Raw genomic sequence first — 15,746 nt, forward strand, 5'->3', positions numbered from 1 at the left:
TAGTGATGCCAGAGCAGCGTGCAGGGCTAGACAATCACTGTGAACGGGCCAGGCCGGGTTTGGTCAGGGGTCATCGAAGCCATTGCGGCGGGTCTACAGAGCGACGATGACACTTTCTTTTTGGATCTGATGTTGATGGCGACAGCGAAGCTGAATCGCCCCCGTCGTCCCCAATAGCGAAAAAGCCATGTAGGCGAGTAAATCAGATGATGAACTAGCTTACAACGTTATGTGCCGCTTAGCTCTCACGAGTCACCTTGCGCAGCCTTGGAAGCGCAATTGACGATCGAAAGTGTCATTGCCAGAATCGAATGAGGATGCACGTGCAACGCCGCCCAGAGCATCGTGGTGCTTTCCAGGAATAACTTGGTCCATGACTTGGAGCTGATGTTGTTGAGATGCCCAAGTCTGTGTCATCACTTTTAGTTCCTTTGTATTCTGCTCCTCCACAACAGTCACTTGTTTGCCTGTGTGTCCGATTGTGCGAAAATTGTAATTTTCTATTTCAAGGTATATATTTTGAAAGCGGTGTTTGGGACACTTTGGCGCCGTGTACCGCCTTCAAGAGGTTGAGTAAGATCCAAAAACAGTTTCTGGAAGAAAACAAAATTTAAAAAATGTTCACTCAGACATGTTTTAGCTGGTTGCGGCCCATGTAATGCTTCAGCAAATCAGCGTAGAAATGTTTCTGCCCGGTACAAGACACACTTGGCCTGTACCTCACTCACTTTCTCAGAAAATATAAATTGAGGTATACCAAGTCCCAAACAGGAAAAAAAGAATGGAACTCAGGGAATAATTTACTTTCAATCGTTTGCATAGCAATTTTGCTACACAAAATCAACTTGAAAATTATTATTACAGGTGGAATCCTGATAATTCGAACCTCCAAATGCAAGGAAAAAACTTCTAATTATCCGGACATTCTAGTTATCCAAACATGACCCCACAACACAATATCTATGTCAAAATGCTCCGATGGTCACGCAGAGTTGCGCTATGGACCTTAGACACAGATTTCGCGGATACTGAACTGACCAGCACAGCCTGCTCACGCAAACTGAACTGACCAGTACAGTGTACAGTGAACTTCGAATTACACTTTGCTAACTTCGAATTATCAGCACAAATCCCACACATTTTCTATGTAAGTGGAATCCGTGGAACTTCGAATTAACGGACATGTCCAGTTCGAGGTTCGAATTATCAGAATTTTATGTGGGAATCGTATTGACAGAAATCGGTCCTGGAAAAACTTCTAATTAAGCGGTATGTTCGAATTAAGCCATATTCGAATTATCAGGATTCCACCTGTATTATTATTATTACTTGCATGTACGCGTTGGAGTCAACCATGCAAGCATGATTCGCAACTTCGCTTATGCTGAACATGATAAACAGGACTATGACAGGGGAAACAATTGAGCATTGCCAGCAATTTATAGCACACGGCTGCGTACACGACAGCAGTGAAAAGCAATTCGCATCAGGAGGTCACTTTAGCTGATTAAAGGGGAAGTTAAGGCAAAAATTAAAATTTCACCAGTTGTAGTCTTCGGGGTGCTGAGTCGAATGGTCTTGGTCCGAGGAAGCTGAGACGCTCCCTTCCTACTTGAATCCCAATCGAACTCGCGCACTTCCACCGAAACTGGGTGACTGCGCCCTACGAGATGGGGATTTGTATGCAAAATGTCACTAAAAGCGCCATTTCGTTCTTATAAAAGTACGGATGACCGCGATTGGCCCATATGTTGTAGTCTTTGGGACGCTGAGTCGACTGGTTTTGGTCCGAAAAGGCTGCGATGCGGCGTTCCTCCTTTATTCCCAATCGAACATGGTTGAAGAAGCGGTCACGTGCTCCTGCGTACACCAGTCACCTGGTCACCGTGCCTGCAGGGTACAACTTACTAGCCTGTTTGACCTTTTTTGGGTGCAGTCCTGTCACTCGAGTTGAACCCGAGTTGAACCTTGGTGTGAAAGTTGTCACCTGCTGGCGTGGTGACCAGGTGATTTGGGCACCCAGGACCACGTGACCGCTTCTTCAACCATGTTCGATTGGGAATAAAGGAGGAACGCTGCATCGCAGCCTTTTCGGACCAAAACCAGCCGACTCAGCGTCCCAAAGACTACAACATATGGGCCAATCGCGGTCATCCGTGCTTTTATAAGAACGAAATGGCGCTTTTAGTGACATTTTGCATACAAATCCCCATCTCGTAGGGCGCAGTCACCCAGTTTCGGTGGAAGTGCGCGAGTTCGATTGGGATTCAAGTAGGAAGGGAGCGTCTCAGCTTTCTCGGACCAAGACCATTCGACTCAGCACCCCGAAGACTACAACTGGTGAAATTTTAATTTTTGCCTTAACTTCCCCTTTAAAGGTCGTTTTCGGCGCAACACATGCACATCCTTTCCCACGTGATGTGCACGCGTTTTTCTCTCACCTTATGTGTGAGCACAGCCTAGGGCAGATAAGTAAAACAGCTGGCAAAGTAATGTTTAAACTGCTTACCTGGATCAAGTTGCTTTCTTGAATGGGAGTCAACTCTCCAAGAAATCGCTGAATGTATTCAGCATTCAGCTTAAACGTATCTATGAATGGAAAGAGATAGATAGCATGGCAATACTAGAGGAGGACACTGAGACATACACACTCTCTTCCACACAGTGAATGTGATTAGCACATACAGTGACAATATAGACCGATTTATACAATCAGTGCGACTCTTTTCCGCACTGACTGCACCCCTCACAGCCCTTGTTCATGTTGTTTCGCAAACTTTAAGGAAAAGTCCCACAAGCCAACCAAAAGCAACTCCATAAGAAGGTGAAATTACACCAACACTGAGCGCCGCAACTAACTTAAAACAAGTAGTACTATTTTACTCAAGAACAGCAAGAACAGCAAGCACAGAACTAACAGGTCCTACCTAAGCTTTTGCTGCTGCGATGACATATTCTGCCCTTGACTTGGGTTACACCATCAGCACTGGCAGCACCAGTAGCACCAGCAGCAGCAGCAGCAGAAGCAGAAGGCCTGGTGGCAGTTACATCACTTGAAACACTAACACAGCTAGTGTCTGGTAGTGCAGCACTGCATACAGGTGGAGGGTTAGCGGCAGAGGTAGTAGATACAGGAGTGGCAGCACTAACTGTTGTGTATGCTGCACTGTCACAAGTACTAACTGCACTCATCGTGCCGGGACTAGACTTATCTGCAGCAACAAGATTATTCTGCGCCAGATCACTATAGATTGGTATGGTTTCATCTCGTTGCGCAGTTGCTGTAGCTGATTTAGACAAGTGTGTGTCACCAGCTCTACAAACACCACTATTAGTAATCAATAAATGCTGCTGCTGTTGCTGCTCAAGCATCAGTTGGTAGTCAGCATAGGGATTAGGAATTGGATCACCACTGGCTAAGAGATCTTGGATGAACTTGTCCATGACACCTTTGCCCTAAAGAAGTAGCACAGACCAGTAATCCACAACACAACACAACACAACAAATAGTACAGTGAGCTCCAGCAGTGTCCTATTTATGTCACCATAGCATGCATATACAGGTATTTATGTCACCATAGCATGCATATACAGGTGAAGCCTAGTGTCAGAACTCACCCATGCCACTGGTCTACCTGCTATTATAGACAAAGGAGAGAGAGAGAGAGAGAGTCCGTGTGTGTGTGTGTGTGTGTGTGTGTGTGTGTGTGTGTGTGTGTGTGTGTGTGTGTGTGTGTGTGTCCCATATGGTGCAGTGGTATGTGCAGCGATTTCCAATCGATAGATTGCGGGTTCGATTCCCGACGATTATGGTCACACACGTCTTTCTTCTCTTTCTCAGACTCTTCCTGACTTTTTTTCATTCTCCTGGGTGGTTACCAACAGCCAGTGCATGCCGGAGTATGTGGTGTGATGTGTGTGCGGGGAAAAAAAAAAATGAAAAGACCAAAAATAGGGATTCACTGGCCAGAAAATGTCACTCCAAATAGCTGTATGGTGTAGACCAGGCTGAATAGTGACGGTCAATTCTTCAGCCTTGCAAGCTGTGGAATGGTGTAATCCCAGCACAAGTTGCTATGGCTTCTGCCGTAGCATTGCTATCATCGCCTCCGGCGATGGGCGTCAAAGGTCAGGTCAGGTGTGTGTGTGTGTGTGTGTGTGTGTGTAGGCTGTGGAAGAACGCCAAGTCATCCACGTTGAGACCGGGACATTGTGCCGGCTAAACGACAACCTGAATGTCGACCCAGCCCTTTCGCTTTCCCCTGCACCGCAAACACACGTGCATTGATTTTTGACAGTGTGCGTACACACACCATCGTACTGGTACAGCAGTGGCTGGCTGGCTTCCGGGCACATCTTCTAGACACGTGGTCTTTCAAACTTCCATTTTCCAGCCTTTAATGTTCTACGTGGTTGACGCGTACCAGCACCGTTGGTTGTGTATATCGCATCTTTGTGAAACCATCGCATTATCTGTCGCATACTGCATTTCCCCGAATAAGTTACACCTGTTTAATGTGACATAGGAACAGCTTCTTTGGCAGCAGTCCACCTGCCGTGAGTTCTGCGGCATGAAGAGCGACGTCCATTCGATTGGGGAGTCTTTACGTCTTTTCGTCCGGTTCGCACAGCAACTGGTGTTGTTGGCGGTGATTCGCTTTTCAGCACACGAGCAGCTACATCCTTCACTCTTTCTTTCTTGCCAGGCATTTTCGTAATCTCTCTGCTCCAAGGAACTCACCAGAATGATTGTTAGGAAGGCTCTGTTTCTCATTTTCACACTTTGGTGTTGTGCACCTGGGGTTGTGCTCTGGTGACATCCTGTCAAGAAAAAGGCATGCTTCGCTGGTTATGTATCAACGTGTCCTTATGAGCTCCAGTTTCTTTTTTAGCTTAAAATTTAGGAACAAGAGGGCTTGAAAGCCCAGGAGCCCTCGCTATGCTTTGTTTTTACCTAGGTCATCATGTGTGTTATTCAAACTGATAGAAACGTCTTTGCAAAACGATTATCGTGCACTTGTTTTTGTATTGCAAGGACGGTTCTATCAGTTTGAATAACATACATGTTGATCTAGGTAAAAACAAAGCATAGCGAAGGCTCCTGGGCTTTCAAGCCCTCTCATTTCAAGTACTGAAGTAGGAGCGGGTAAGTCAGAGTGAGGAAACTGGCAATACTAGAACACCGTTGCTTAAACCTTACATGAAGTGTAGACAAAGGGAACAGCAATAAGAGCATATATGCGCACTAGACACCCTTAGGGGGGGGGGGGGGGGGGTGAAGAGAAACGACTAGTTTTCGTTTCTAAATAAATATTGGTATTTACGGATGAGCAAACAACGGTAACGCTATTTTTTTACGGTACTCGTACCTTGATCACCCAAATAGCGTTGAAGCTGCAGTGTAAAAACATTATGGGGGCTGATTTATCGTTGTGACAAACGGTACGTTTTTGGTCAAATATTGCATAGTCTGTACACATGTCACCTTGTATCGCGTATATGGTGACATAAATGGTTATACCGCGCGAAACAAAAGCTATTCTCGTCGCAAAAGCGTACCAAAAATAGTGTGCATCTTGCTAAAGGTCGAACCCAAATCACGGTATTTCCCCCTTACGGTAATATACCGTTACAACATAACGTTTTTTGCTAAGGGTGTCTATTAGCAGCATGGGAGGAGATGACTTGATTAAGAACCATCGTAAAGCATTAACCAAAATAACCAGACTTACACTGCGGATTTGTTGTGTGTATTTTTCCAGGCCAAGCTTTTCACACTGGTTTTCAAATCCAAAAAAGTTAATGAACTCGATCGTAGCTTCCTGGTCATAACACGTCCAATTCTCATTCTCACTATGAACCTGCACAAGAATGATAAATTAAGAGATAAGACGAGAGATAGGGAGAAGGGGAAAGCTGTATTGGGACTCCGAGTTTCACGTTAAGTTACGATCTGACATCAGGCAATATAATTATTACCGAACTATAGGAATGTACTGTACACAGGGCTGCACAATCCACAACTGCAGCTTGCTTTGCTGTCTCTGCCGTACACATAACTGGGCTGAGCGCACTTTTGCCAATATTGATGCAGCCATATATATTTATAGGACACTTGCCATCAATCAGACGCTCCAATTGACTAATTATGGCATCCTCAGCTCAACCAGTATACAGGCCCTCCCTCGTTAGCAGATTATCTCTGGGCCATCGAAAAAGGCGAGACTTATAAGGTGAGACAAAAAAAAGAGATTCCCGGGCCCTCCCGCACCAAAATCGAGCCGAAGGCATTTTTGTTAACAGTTCATATTATGTACAGTACTACTGATCGTGCCAATAGATCTGTGACATGGTGTCACACAAACCCGGGCTTGTACGACTCCCTGGTGAATGACTCAGGGCTGTCGTTGGCTGAAATACAAAACAAATTGTAGGGTAGACCCAGGTGCTCGAAGTCTGGACACTTTTACAGTGTGTGTTTGCCGAGCTGAAACTCACACTAGCAATGATCACTTGCCAGAATCCTGCTTGTGGATGGAAGGTATCTTGTCCAAGTTTGTTTCGAGGCCGGGCTCGATTGAACCAGGCCATCTTTCGATCCGATCTGTTTCTCTGGAGTTCGCTGATTTTTCATATCAAATTTAGGTGTCGCAGAGGGTGCTCTAAGTCCGTACTGGCTCAGAGGTGACTCGAAATACACACATATTTCTGCTAATTGCTAACTTGCTATCCCCCGGTTACGACGAAAGTACCGAAGCGATGTGTTTGGCATGTGCCTCCACCAGTATTTCTTGCAAAAGCGTAGTTTGTTGCCGAAATTCAAGCTGTTTTTAGTCGGCTCAGAGAAGAAGCAGCTGCGCTGTGAAAACCGCAGGGAAAACAGTGGTGGAGATGCCAGGAGTGTCAACCTTTCTGCAAGGATTGGTGATTCTCTGTAAATTCTTCTCCTCTGGCCATTCTCAGCTCTAAGCTGGCTCTTGATGATTGAGTGAAGGTCTGTTTGACGCGGTGTCCGTTCGAAATAGGTCTTGGCAAAGTTGATTTTTGCATGAAATGTAACCCAATTTGTATTTCGGATGGACACTCGAAAACCCACACGCGTGGTATGGGACTTCTGCTTATCGTAGATCCCTGAAAGCTGGTATGCCAGGAGAACATACCAGTGTCCCCTCGATAAAATATTTGAGTCGAATACAATAACAGAACATGAAGTTATGGGTAGACGTACTTAGGATACCATGTCCGGACTTCGAGCACCTGGGTCTACTAGTAAACCACGTACCTGTTGTCTGTAAAAGAAATTAAAAAATAATGGAAATACTATTAAAAAAAAGTTCAGCATCCATGCATACACAAAGGAAAAAAATAAAAAATAAAAAATTCGCCCCCCCCCCCCCCCCCGCACCAATTTCACATGGGTCCCGCCCGGGAGTCTTGATTTTATTTTGGTCTCGCCTAACGAGACTTATCTTGTAACAGGACTGGCAACTAAAGATATAAGAAGCACATATTCGTACTTATAATTATTATGGGGTACCCTCAAATTGCCTCAATACAACATAATTTACTGCCACTTCAACTCGTTATTGGATAATTGAAAATCTCTACGGCTGTTCCTGAGATCCAAAAAGATCGTACATATCTACGGATACACAGATAGAATATACTGCATCTTTAATATTGCTTTTTCAGGTGTGTGTTTCACCTTGGTCCTGTTTGGACAAAATTATCTTGGAACAAGGGTCGTTATAACGAATTTTATGTACCGTAATAACGAACATATAAGCACATGCGCTTATCAGTGAATTTTTGCTACGAATCCAATTTTTGAAAATGAAATATTTCACCTAAACGCGCATGCGCGCTCAGACTTCGTTTGCCAGAGTCTTCGTGTTTGACTAGGTCTTGTAGTGTCAGTTTCATGGTTCCTGTATGCTTTTATACGTGATTGTGACAAAGTGATAATTTTGGTAGTGCATGCGCTTATAAGTGAGAGTGCGCTTGTATCCGAATACAGGCGCATGCGCCTATATATACAGTAGTACTGCTTGCTTCCAACCCTTGCATCATTTCTCTACTAACCACATGGTGACACTGCACAGCAACGTAGCAAGAAATAAGCAAATTTCATGGCTCACACGAGAGTCAGTCAGACTAATTTTCCTGCATCTGTACGACCACCAGCACCAGCCCCAGCACCAGCCCCAGCACCAGCACCACAACCACCAGCACTACAACCAGCACCACCACTACAACCACCACCAGCACCAGCACCTGCAGCAGCACCAGCATCACCACTATAACAACAACCACCACCACCACCACCACCACCACCACCACCACCACAACCAGCACTACCAGACCACCACCTCAAGGACCAACGGACAGATATGCAGCCTGCAAAGTACGGGTTTGATCAGATCCACCCAAGCCGTCAATGACGCGAAAAGCCACAACCTACTGCAAAACATGTAACTTTAGGTGCATTAAAATGTCGGTGTCAAGCACCTGACAGGTTGCAGGTGTAATGTAGAATTAGGTGACAAGCTTTCCCTTCACGTACAGTGCATACTCAAGTGCCTTTTAGGTGTGATTTAAATTAAGGTGCCTGGTTTCTCTACAGAAAACACCGACAAAGGGTTACACCGAAAATAACAAGCCTAACAGTATTAGCAGCTGCACTATGGAAGGTAACAAAGACACCACAATCTAGTTTTCCACTTACCGTATAGAGGCAGGTCTCTTTCACTTGCACCCGGGAAGAAAATGTCTCATTGTATGCACAGATATGAAGAGTACGATCTTTCCAATTCAGCACATTCTCCTGGAAAAAGTAGCAAAAATCAACTCCAGCAATCTGTAGCACATACAGCACACAGGCACACACATGCACGGCACACCATGCACAAACACTTTACTTGATCAGTGCCGAACACTAGTCATGTGTGTCAGTGGCGTATCCAGGATTGTGCTGGGGGGGGGGGGGCAGGTTTGACATACAATAACATGAACTATGTACATACTGTCTGTGCATGTGAAAATGGTTTACCCGTGTTGTTTAGTTTTCGACTACGTGGTTCTCGGCTGTAGTTTATAAGTAGAATTGTACTATCATGTATACTAGTGCTATGTCGCTTTGCCACTCTGTACCGTCAGCTGCTACGATTGCTGTATTCATCTGTTTCCAGTTTACTTGTTGAAGTAAATAGTTGACATTTCGTGTGTTTTTAAGACTGTCTTATTATTCTTCCTTTTGCCTATTCTGCAGTTGCACGTGTGTGTTCACCTCATTGGCCTCGCTCGTTCCTCATTTCTTTTGTTCATTTGGCGTATGTGAAGACTAGCCAAGCTTGTTTGGTGATGTCAACGCGAACAAGCATAAGGCCACACCAAGTTAATTCTATGTTTCGTGTCGGATATTTTCTGCAAAAGGCACTTCTATGTTTCGTGTCAGATATTTTCTGGAAAAGGCACGCGGGCAGGCAGAAAAAAAAAGCAGAGGAAAAACAAAACTCCATTCTTTGTGTACTGAGCCAAGTTGCACGCAGAATAGCACTTCTAAACTGTCACTTATTTAATATCCAAAACGACAACAAGTCGCTATAGCCTAGAGGACAGCTCGCAGACTGGGCTGGAGCGGTACAGTGGGCGCTTTCGATTACACGCATTTCGGTCAATTCTAGAATTAGTTATTGTTGATGCACAGTTCGATTACACAAAAAGTGACAAATTCCGTCGTTAGAATTGATTTTATCCAATTCCGTCGAATCCATCAATTCTGAAGAGAAGGCGGAATTTCTCTAATTCTGGCGCCAGAATTGCACTGTCGGTGTGTTACCGGTTTGGTCATGACTCAAGCGCGCAAGAGCCTCCCTGGCCGGCGTGTGCGCGATGCTAGGTCCACGTGCGCGCGATCGATCGCGAGGGTGTACGTGATCTCTTTTTGCGATTCATCAATTTCGTTTGTGACATGACATGAATAAAATGCGTTGTGAATTCCAGTCGTTCGTTTACAAGGCCGGAATACGCTCATTCTGGCCATTCCAGAATATAAAATAAACAGTTCCAGAATTGTGTAAACATGTAATCGAAAGCGCCCAGTAACAGATTTCATGGATAGCTCCTTCTGCACTTTGACATGAGGCGAGAGGAATTCCGCTCCATCACGATCCTGGAAAATCTCAGAGTCCTTGACACCTGGAATCTTTGCTCGCTTGGTGAGCAGGCCCTACCATACGGCTTGGAGAAATAGAAAATGTTATCGCACGGACCTTCTTCGTACCGTCGCCTGGAAACGTGGAATGCAAGGTTAGCGGGAAGCTGATAACCTCTGATCTGCCATACTGGCGAGAGAATTCTCGCCAGAACAGCCTTCGATTGACTTGCCTCGGAGCTTTTTTTTCTTGTCAACGATTCGAAAAGGTACGCGCGCGGTGACGCTTGGAAGGGGTAGAACCTTCCAAGTTGGAAGGCTGTTGGAGTGCGCATCCAAGGTGTGCTAGAGCTGTTAGCCAGTTAGTTGTAGAACGTCAGCACCGTGGGTCAGTGTCGTGCAATGTTATTGCTTGAGCTGATTGTTAACTACCTCACTGGTGGTGTTAGTGGACATTATAGCCGAACTTGTAGTTCATTGGTCATTTTTGTTCTTCTATAAAATAATAAATGCAGAAAGGAAAAGGACATATGGATACGAGTTATTATAATGTCCACTAACACCACCAGTTACTTTACAGTCAGCTCATGCGATAACATTGCACGACACTGACCAACGGTATAGACGTTCTTGAATATGACTCCACATAGGGGGTCACCACACCACAGTACCCCCCCCCCCCCTCCACACACACACAAAAACACACGCGTGCACACACACACACACACAAACACAGCAGTAGCATCAACAGCACATTTTCTATGCAAGTGGGACTTCTAAATAACCGCACATACCCAGTTTGAGATTCGAATTATCAGAAATTGTTACCGTAGTAACACACATATAGGCGCATGTGCCTGTATTCGCATATAAGCATGTGCCTGTATTCGCATATAAGCATGTGCCTGTATTCGCATATAAGCGCATGTGCCTGTATTCGGATATAAGCGCATGTGCCTGTATTCGGACATAAGCGCACTCTCACTTATAAACGCATGCTCTTATAGGCGAAGCACTACCGAAATTCTCACTTTGACACAATCACGGATAAAAGTCTGCAAAGAGCATACAGGAACCATGAAATAGACACTACAAGTACAACACCTAGTCAACACACAAAGACTCTGGCAAGCCAACTCTGACCTAGTCAACACAAAGACTCTGGCAAGCCAACTCTGACCTAGTCAACACAAAGACTCTGGCAAGCCAACTCTGACCTAGTCAACACAAAGACTCTGGCAAGCCAACTCTGATCTAGTCAACACACAAAGACTCTGGCAAGCCAACTCTGATCTAGTCAACACAAAGACTCTGGCAAGCCAACTCTGATCTAGTCAAACACACAAAGACTCTGGCAAGCCAACTCTGACCTAGTCAACACACAAAGACTCTGGAAAGCCAACTCTGACCTAGTCAACACACAAAGACTCTGGCAAGCCAACTCTGACCTAGTCAAACACACAAAGACTCTGGCAAGCCAACTCTGATCTAGTCAACACACAAAGACTCTGGCAAGCCAACTCTGATCTAGTCAACACAAAGACTCTGGCAAGCCAACTCTGATCTAGTCAACACAAAGACTCTGGCAAGCCAACTCTGACCTAGTCAACACACAAAGACTCTGGCAAGCCAACTCTGACCTAGTCAACACACAAAGACTCTGGCAAGCCAACTCTGACCTAGTCAAACACACAAAGACTCTGGCAAGCCAACTCTGATCTAGTCAACACACAAAGACTCTGGCAAGCCAACTCTGATCTAGTCAACACAAAGACTCTGGCAAGCCAACTCTGATCTAGTCAACACAAAGACTCTGGCAAGCCAACTCTGACCTAGTCAACACACAAAGACTCTGGAAAGCCAACTCTGACCTAGTCAACACACAAAGACTCTGGCAAGCCAACTCTGACCTAGTCAACACACAAAGACTCTGGCAAGCCAACTCTGACCTAGTCAACACACAAAGACTCTGGCAAGCCAACTCTGACCTAGTCAACACACAAAGACTCTGGCAAGCCAACTCTGACCTAGTCAACACACAAAGACTCTGGCAAGCCAACTCTGACCTAGTCAACACAAAGACTCTGGCAAGCCAACTCTGATCTAGTCAACACAAAGACTCTGGCAAGCCAACTCTGATCTAGTCAACACAAAGACTCTGGCAAGCCAACTCTGATCTATTCAACACAAAGACTCTGGCAAGCCAACTCTGACCTAGTCAACACACAAAGACTCTGGAAAGCCAACTCTGACCTAGTCAACACACAAAGACTCTGGCAAGCCAACTCTGACCTAGTCAACACAAAGACTCTGGCAAGCCAACTCTGACCTAGTCAACACACAAAGACTCTGGAAAGCCAACTCTGACCTAGTCAACACACAAAGACTCTGGCAAGCGAACTCTGATCGCGCATGCGCGTTTAGGTGAAAATATTTCATTTTCGAAAATTGGATTCATAGCAAAAATTCACTTATAAGCGCATGTGCTTAGATGTGCGCTAGTACGGTATGCGGAAATCGTATTGATAGAAATCGGTCCCGGAAGAAACTTCTAATTAAGCAGTATGTTCTAATTAAAGCATATTCGAATTCTCAGGATTGCACCTGTAATATTAACCCTTTCCGTAATATTAACCCTTTCCATGCTGCCATGGACGGGTTTACGTGTTTTTTAGTATGAGCAGATTGGAAATGGACGCGTTTATGCGTTCTGCCTACACTGTACACTGTGCACTGTACAATGTACACTGTACAGTACATGTGAATCGCGGGCTATAGATGAGTGTACAAACTGTCAGAACTCCGTTCAATTATCCCGGATTTCTAAAGTTGAGACACTGCTGGAAAGGTCTTGAGCTCAGCTTTCCAGGGATATAAAGTTCTTCACGATACGACAAGGTATGGCTGAGTGGCGACAAATTAAACGGCCAGAATGCGCAAGTTTCACTTTTTGGCGATCGATTCAATTTTCTTGATCGCGACTTCGTGCTGGCTAGAGGATTTCCCCTAGAGACAGCGCGTGCACAGTGAGCTTCAACAAAGGCGCTTGAATCTCAGCTTTCCAAAGCAGTTTGAATCGTGAAAATCCGTTGACTGTGAGCAAGAAGACGAAAGAAAACACGAGAGGCAGTTGTTTTGTTATTTTTAGGCATGGTAGGGGGAGTTGGGGAGGAGATGGAAGTGGCCCTGGTGAGTTTCTGAAATGCCTTCCCGTGGTCCAGATCTTTCCAACAAGCCATGGATCATGAAAATCCATCCAGGTACAGTAAAAATAGGAATAAATTTCATTCTGAGCGGAGTGTGTAGCTTTGAACAGGTGAGCTCAGCGTCAACAAGTGCACGGCCAACACAGGAAAACATGCTGGCATGGAAAGGGTTAATAATTCAACTTAATATTACATTCTAACGTGCATGTAGACATGGTGATACCCAACATACCGTATATTCTCTATTAGAAGCGCCGTACTTAGATGTTTTAAACACCCTCTACCCCCCCCCCCCCCCCTCTGCTTAACACCCTCTACCCCCCCCCCCCCCCCTCTGCTTAACACCCTCTACCCCCTCCCCTCTGCTTAACACCCTCTACCCCCCCCCCCCCCCCTCTGCTTAACACCCTCTACCCCCTCCCCTCTGCTTAACACCCTCTACCCCCTCCCCTCTGCTTAACAGCTTATATCGCAGACTGCACTTATAGCGGAGACCGCGCTTATATTTTTTCAACCAATACAATCCATACAGAGCAAGAAGAAATACATGCTAGATATCATGCATGCAGCATTGATTTCCACCAAGACCGTGCTAATAATAGAGACTGTACTTATAATGTTTCGAAAGGTGCTCACAGTGTGCTAGTATTAGACATTGTGCTAGTAATGGAGACCTGTGCTCATAATAGAGAATATACGGTAAGGCTTTTCTATATTCCAGACTGCTTAACAGCCGTCCATCCGTAAGCCCCTGCAACCGGCTGGAGTACAACCAAGCAATACAATAATGTATTTTGCATACGAGAACAGTACCCGCTTGATGAGATATGGTGCCTCCACTACCAGCTTGCAACGACGTTTTGTTCGTATCTCCATGCCGTCCTCACTTGTTTCTTCTTCTACTATTTCAGTATCGGCCAAGATCGGGATGTGCTCAGTGCGAGGGAATCGGCGAATGTATGCCTGTTCACCATTGATGCACACACACACACACACACACACACACACACACACACACACACACACACACACAAACACACACACACACATACATACATACAAACACACACATACACACATACCAACACACACACACACATACATACACATACATACACACACACACTCATGCGCGCAGACACACACACACACACACACACGTGCGCACACACACACACACGTGCGCACACACACACACACACACACGTGCGCACACACACACACGTGCGCACACACACGTGCGCACACACACACGTGCGCACACACACACGTGCGCACACATACGTACATACGCGCGCACACACACACGCGCACACACACGCGCGCACACACACACACACACACACGCGCGCGCACACATATAGAATGATTAAGGAGTTCACACATGAATGGTCACACGTGCTACACATGACATGGCTGTATCATGTTGTGTTAGGTTGAGCGCTCTGTTTATCCTTATATTAGGCAAGTGAACTACAATGTAACGTACATAGGAGCATATCGGAGAAAGTGCTATTCAGTCTCTATAGGAATGAATGATTTCGTCAAATTTGAACTACAAAATTTAATGTTGATGCACATGAGAATATACAACGCCCATAAAACTTCCTGCAAGAAACAACGACAGTTTCAGACTCTTTAAATACAAGACATATTCATACTGGTAGCGAGAAGAAGTCACGAATGATAGACGCAAGTGTTGAACAAATGAAAAACTAAAATCAAAATGTTCTTACCGCCATGACCATCTCGAAGGGGTACTTGTAGACGTAGACGGGGGACACATAGTGTTGAACCATGTTGTCTCTCTACACCTCCAATCTTTGATAATCGATGGGTCAACAAGATCAAGGATTGGCTTTTACAAAAATGAAATGAGTGCTCACTCAAAGGGAAACAATCAGTCATAATGAAATGGCACTTTCTGAACTGAAAATGACAGTTGTGGCACTTTCGCCACAGGAACCAAGGAAAATAATTTACCATGCACGAGAATTGCAAAGTCCCCAAACCACGAATGCACGTCTGCTACCGTTGCGTGCCCAGGTACCAGGACCATAACAAAGAGCACATAACTCTTGACTTCGGCCAGTCGGGGAATCTTGCTGGAAGTACAAGTAGTCTGCAAGTAACGTTCTCGTTTATTTTCCTGTTTGTGTTTCATTCATTCTTGTTCTTTTTATCGGACAGCTAGCTAGCACGTGACCTGATCTACAAAAACGTAGCTTGAGCATGCTACCAAGAGTAGATAAACTGTTTATCTACTCTTGATGCTACTGCTAGCACTGTATACCTGGCCTGGGCCGGTGCAGGTGGACCATGCATGGTGGACGTGGGTCGACCAGGTACTTCAGACCACGTGACCTCATGACCCAAACTCACCCAAA

At 45.3% G+C, this 15,746-nt stretch overlaps 1 protein-coding gene across 1 annotated transcript in view; it reads right to left on the bottom strand.

Moving 5' to 3' along the window:
• LOC135811551 (SEC14-like protein 1) overlaps positions 1–15,503 on the bottom strand; it is a 44,201-nt gene extending 28,698 nt beyond the window's left edge. Inside the window, exons 1-6 of the mRNA XM_065324781.1 lie at positions 15,096–15,503; positions 14,173–14,322; positions 8,726–8,857; positions 5,733–5,861; positions 2,928–3,456; positions 2,510–2,589 (exon numbers count right to left, since the gene is read on the bottom strand). Of these exons, the coding sequence (XP_065180853.1) occupies positions 2,510–2,589; positions 2,928–3,456; positions 5,733–5,861; positions 8,726–8,857; positions 14,173–14,322; positions 15,096–15,158 (1,083 nt within the window). The 5' untranslated portion in view covers positions 15,159–15,503. The remainder of the gene's footprint in view (positions 1–2,509; positions 2,590–2,927; positions 3,457–5,732; positions 5,862–8,725; positions 8,858–14,172; positions 14,323–15,095) is intronic.
• Between the last annotated feature and the right edge of the window lie 243 nt (positions 15,504–15,746).

The sequence above is a fragment of the Sycon ciliatum genome, chromosome 3 (genome assembly GCF_964019385.1).
Source record: "Sycon ciliatum chromosome 3, ocSycCili1.1, whole genome shotgun sequence".
NCBI lineage: Eukaryota > Metazoa > Porifera > Calcarea > Leucosolenida > Sycettidae > Sycon > Sycon ciliatum.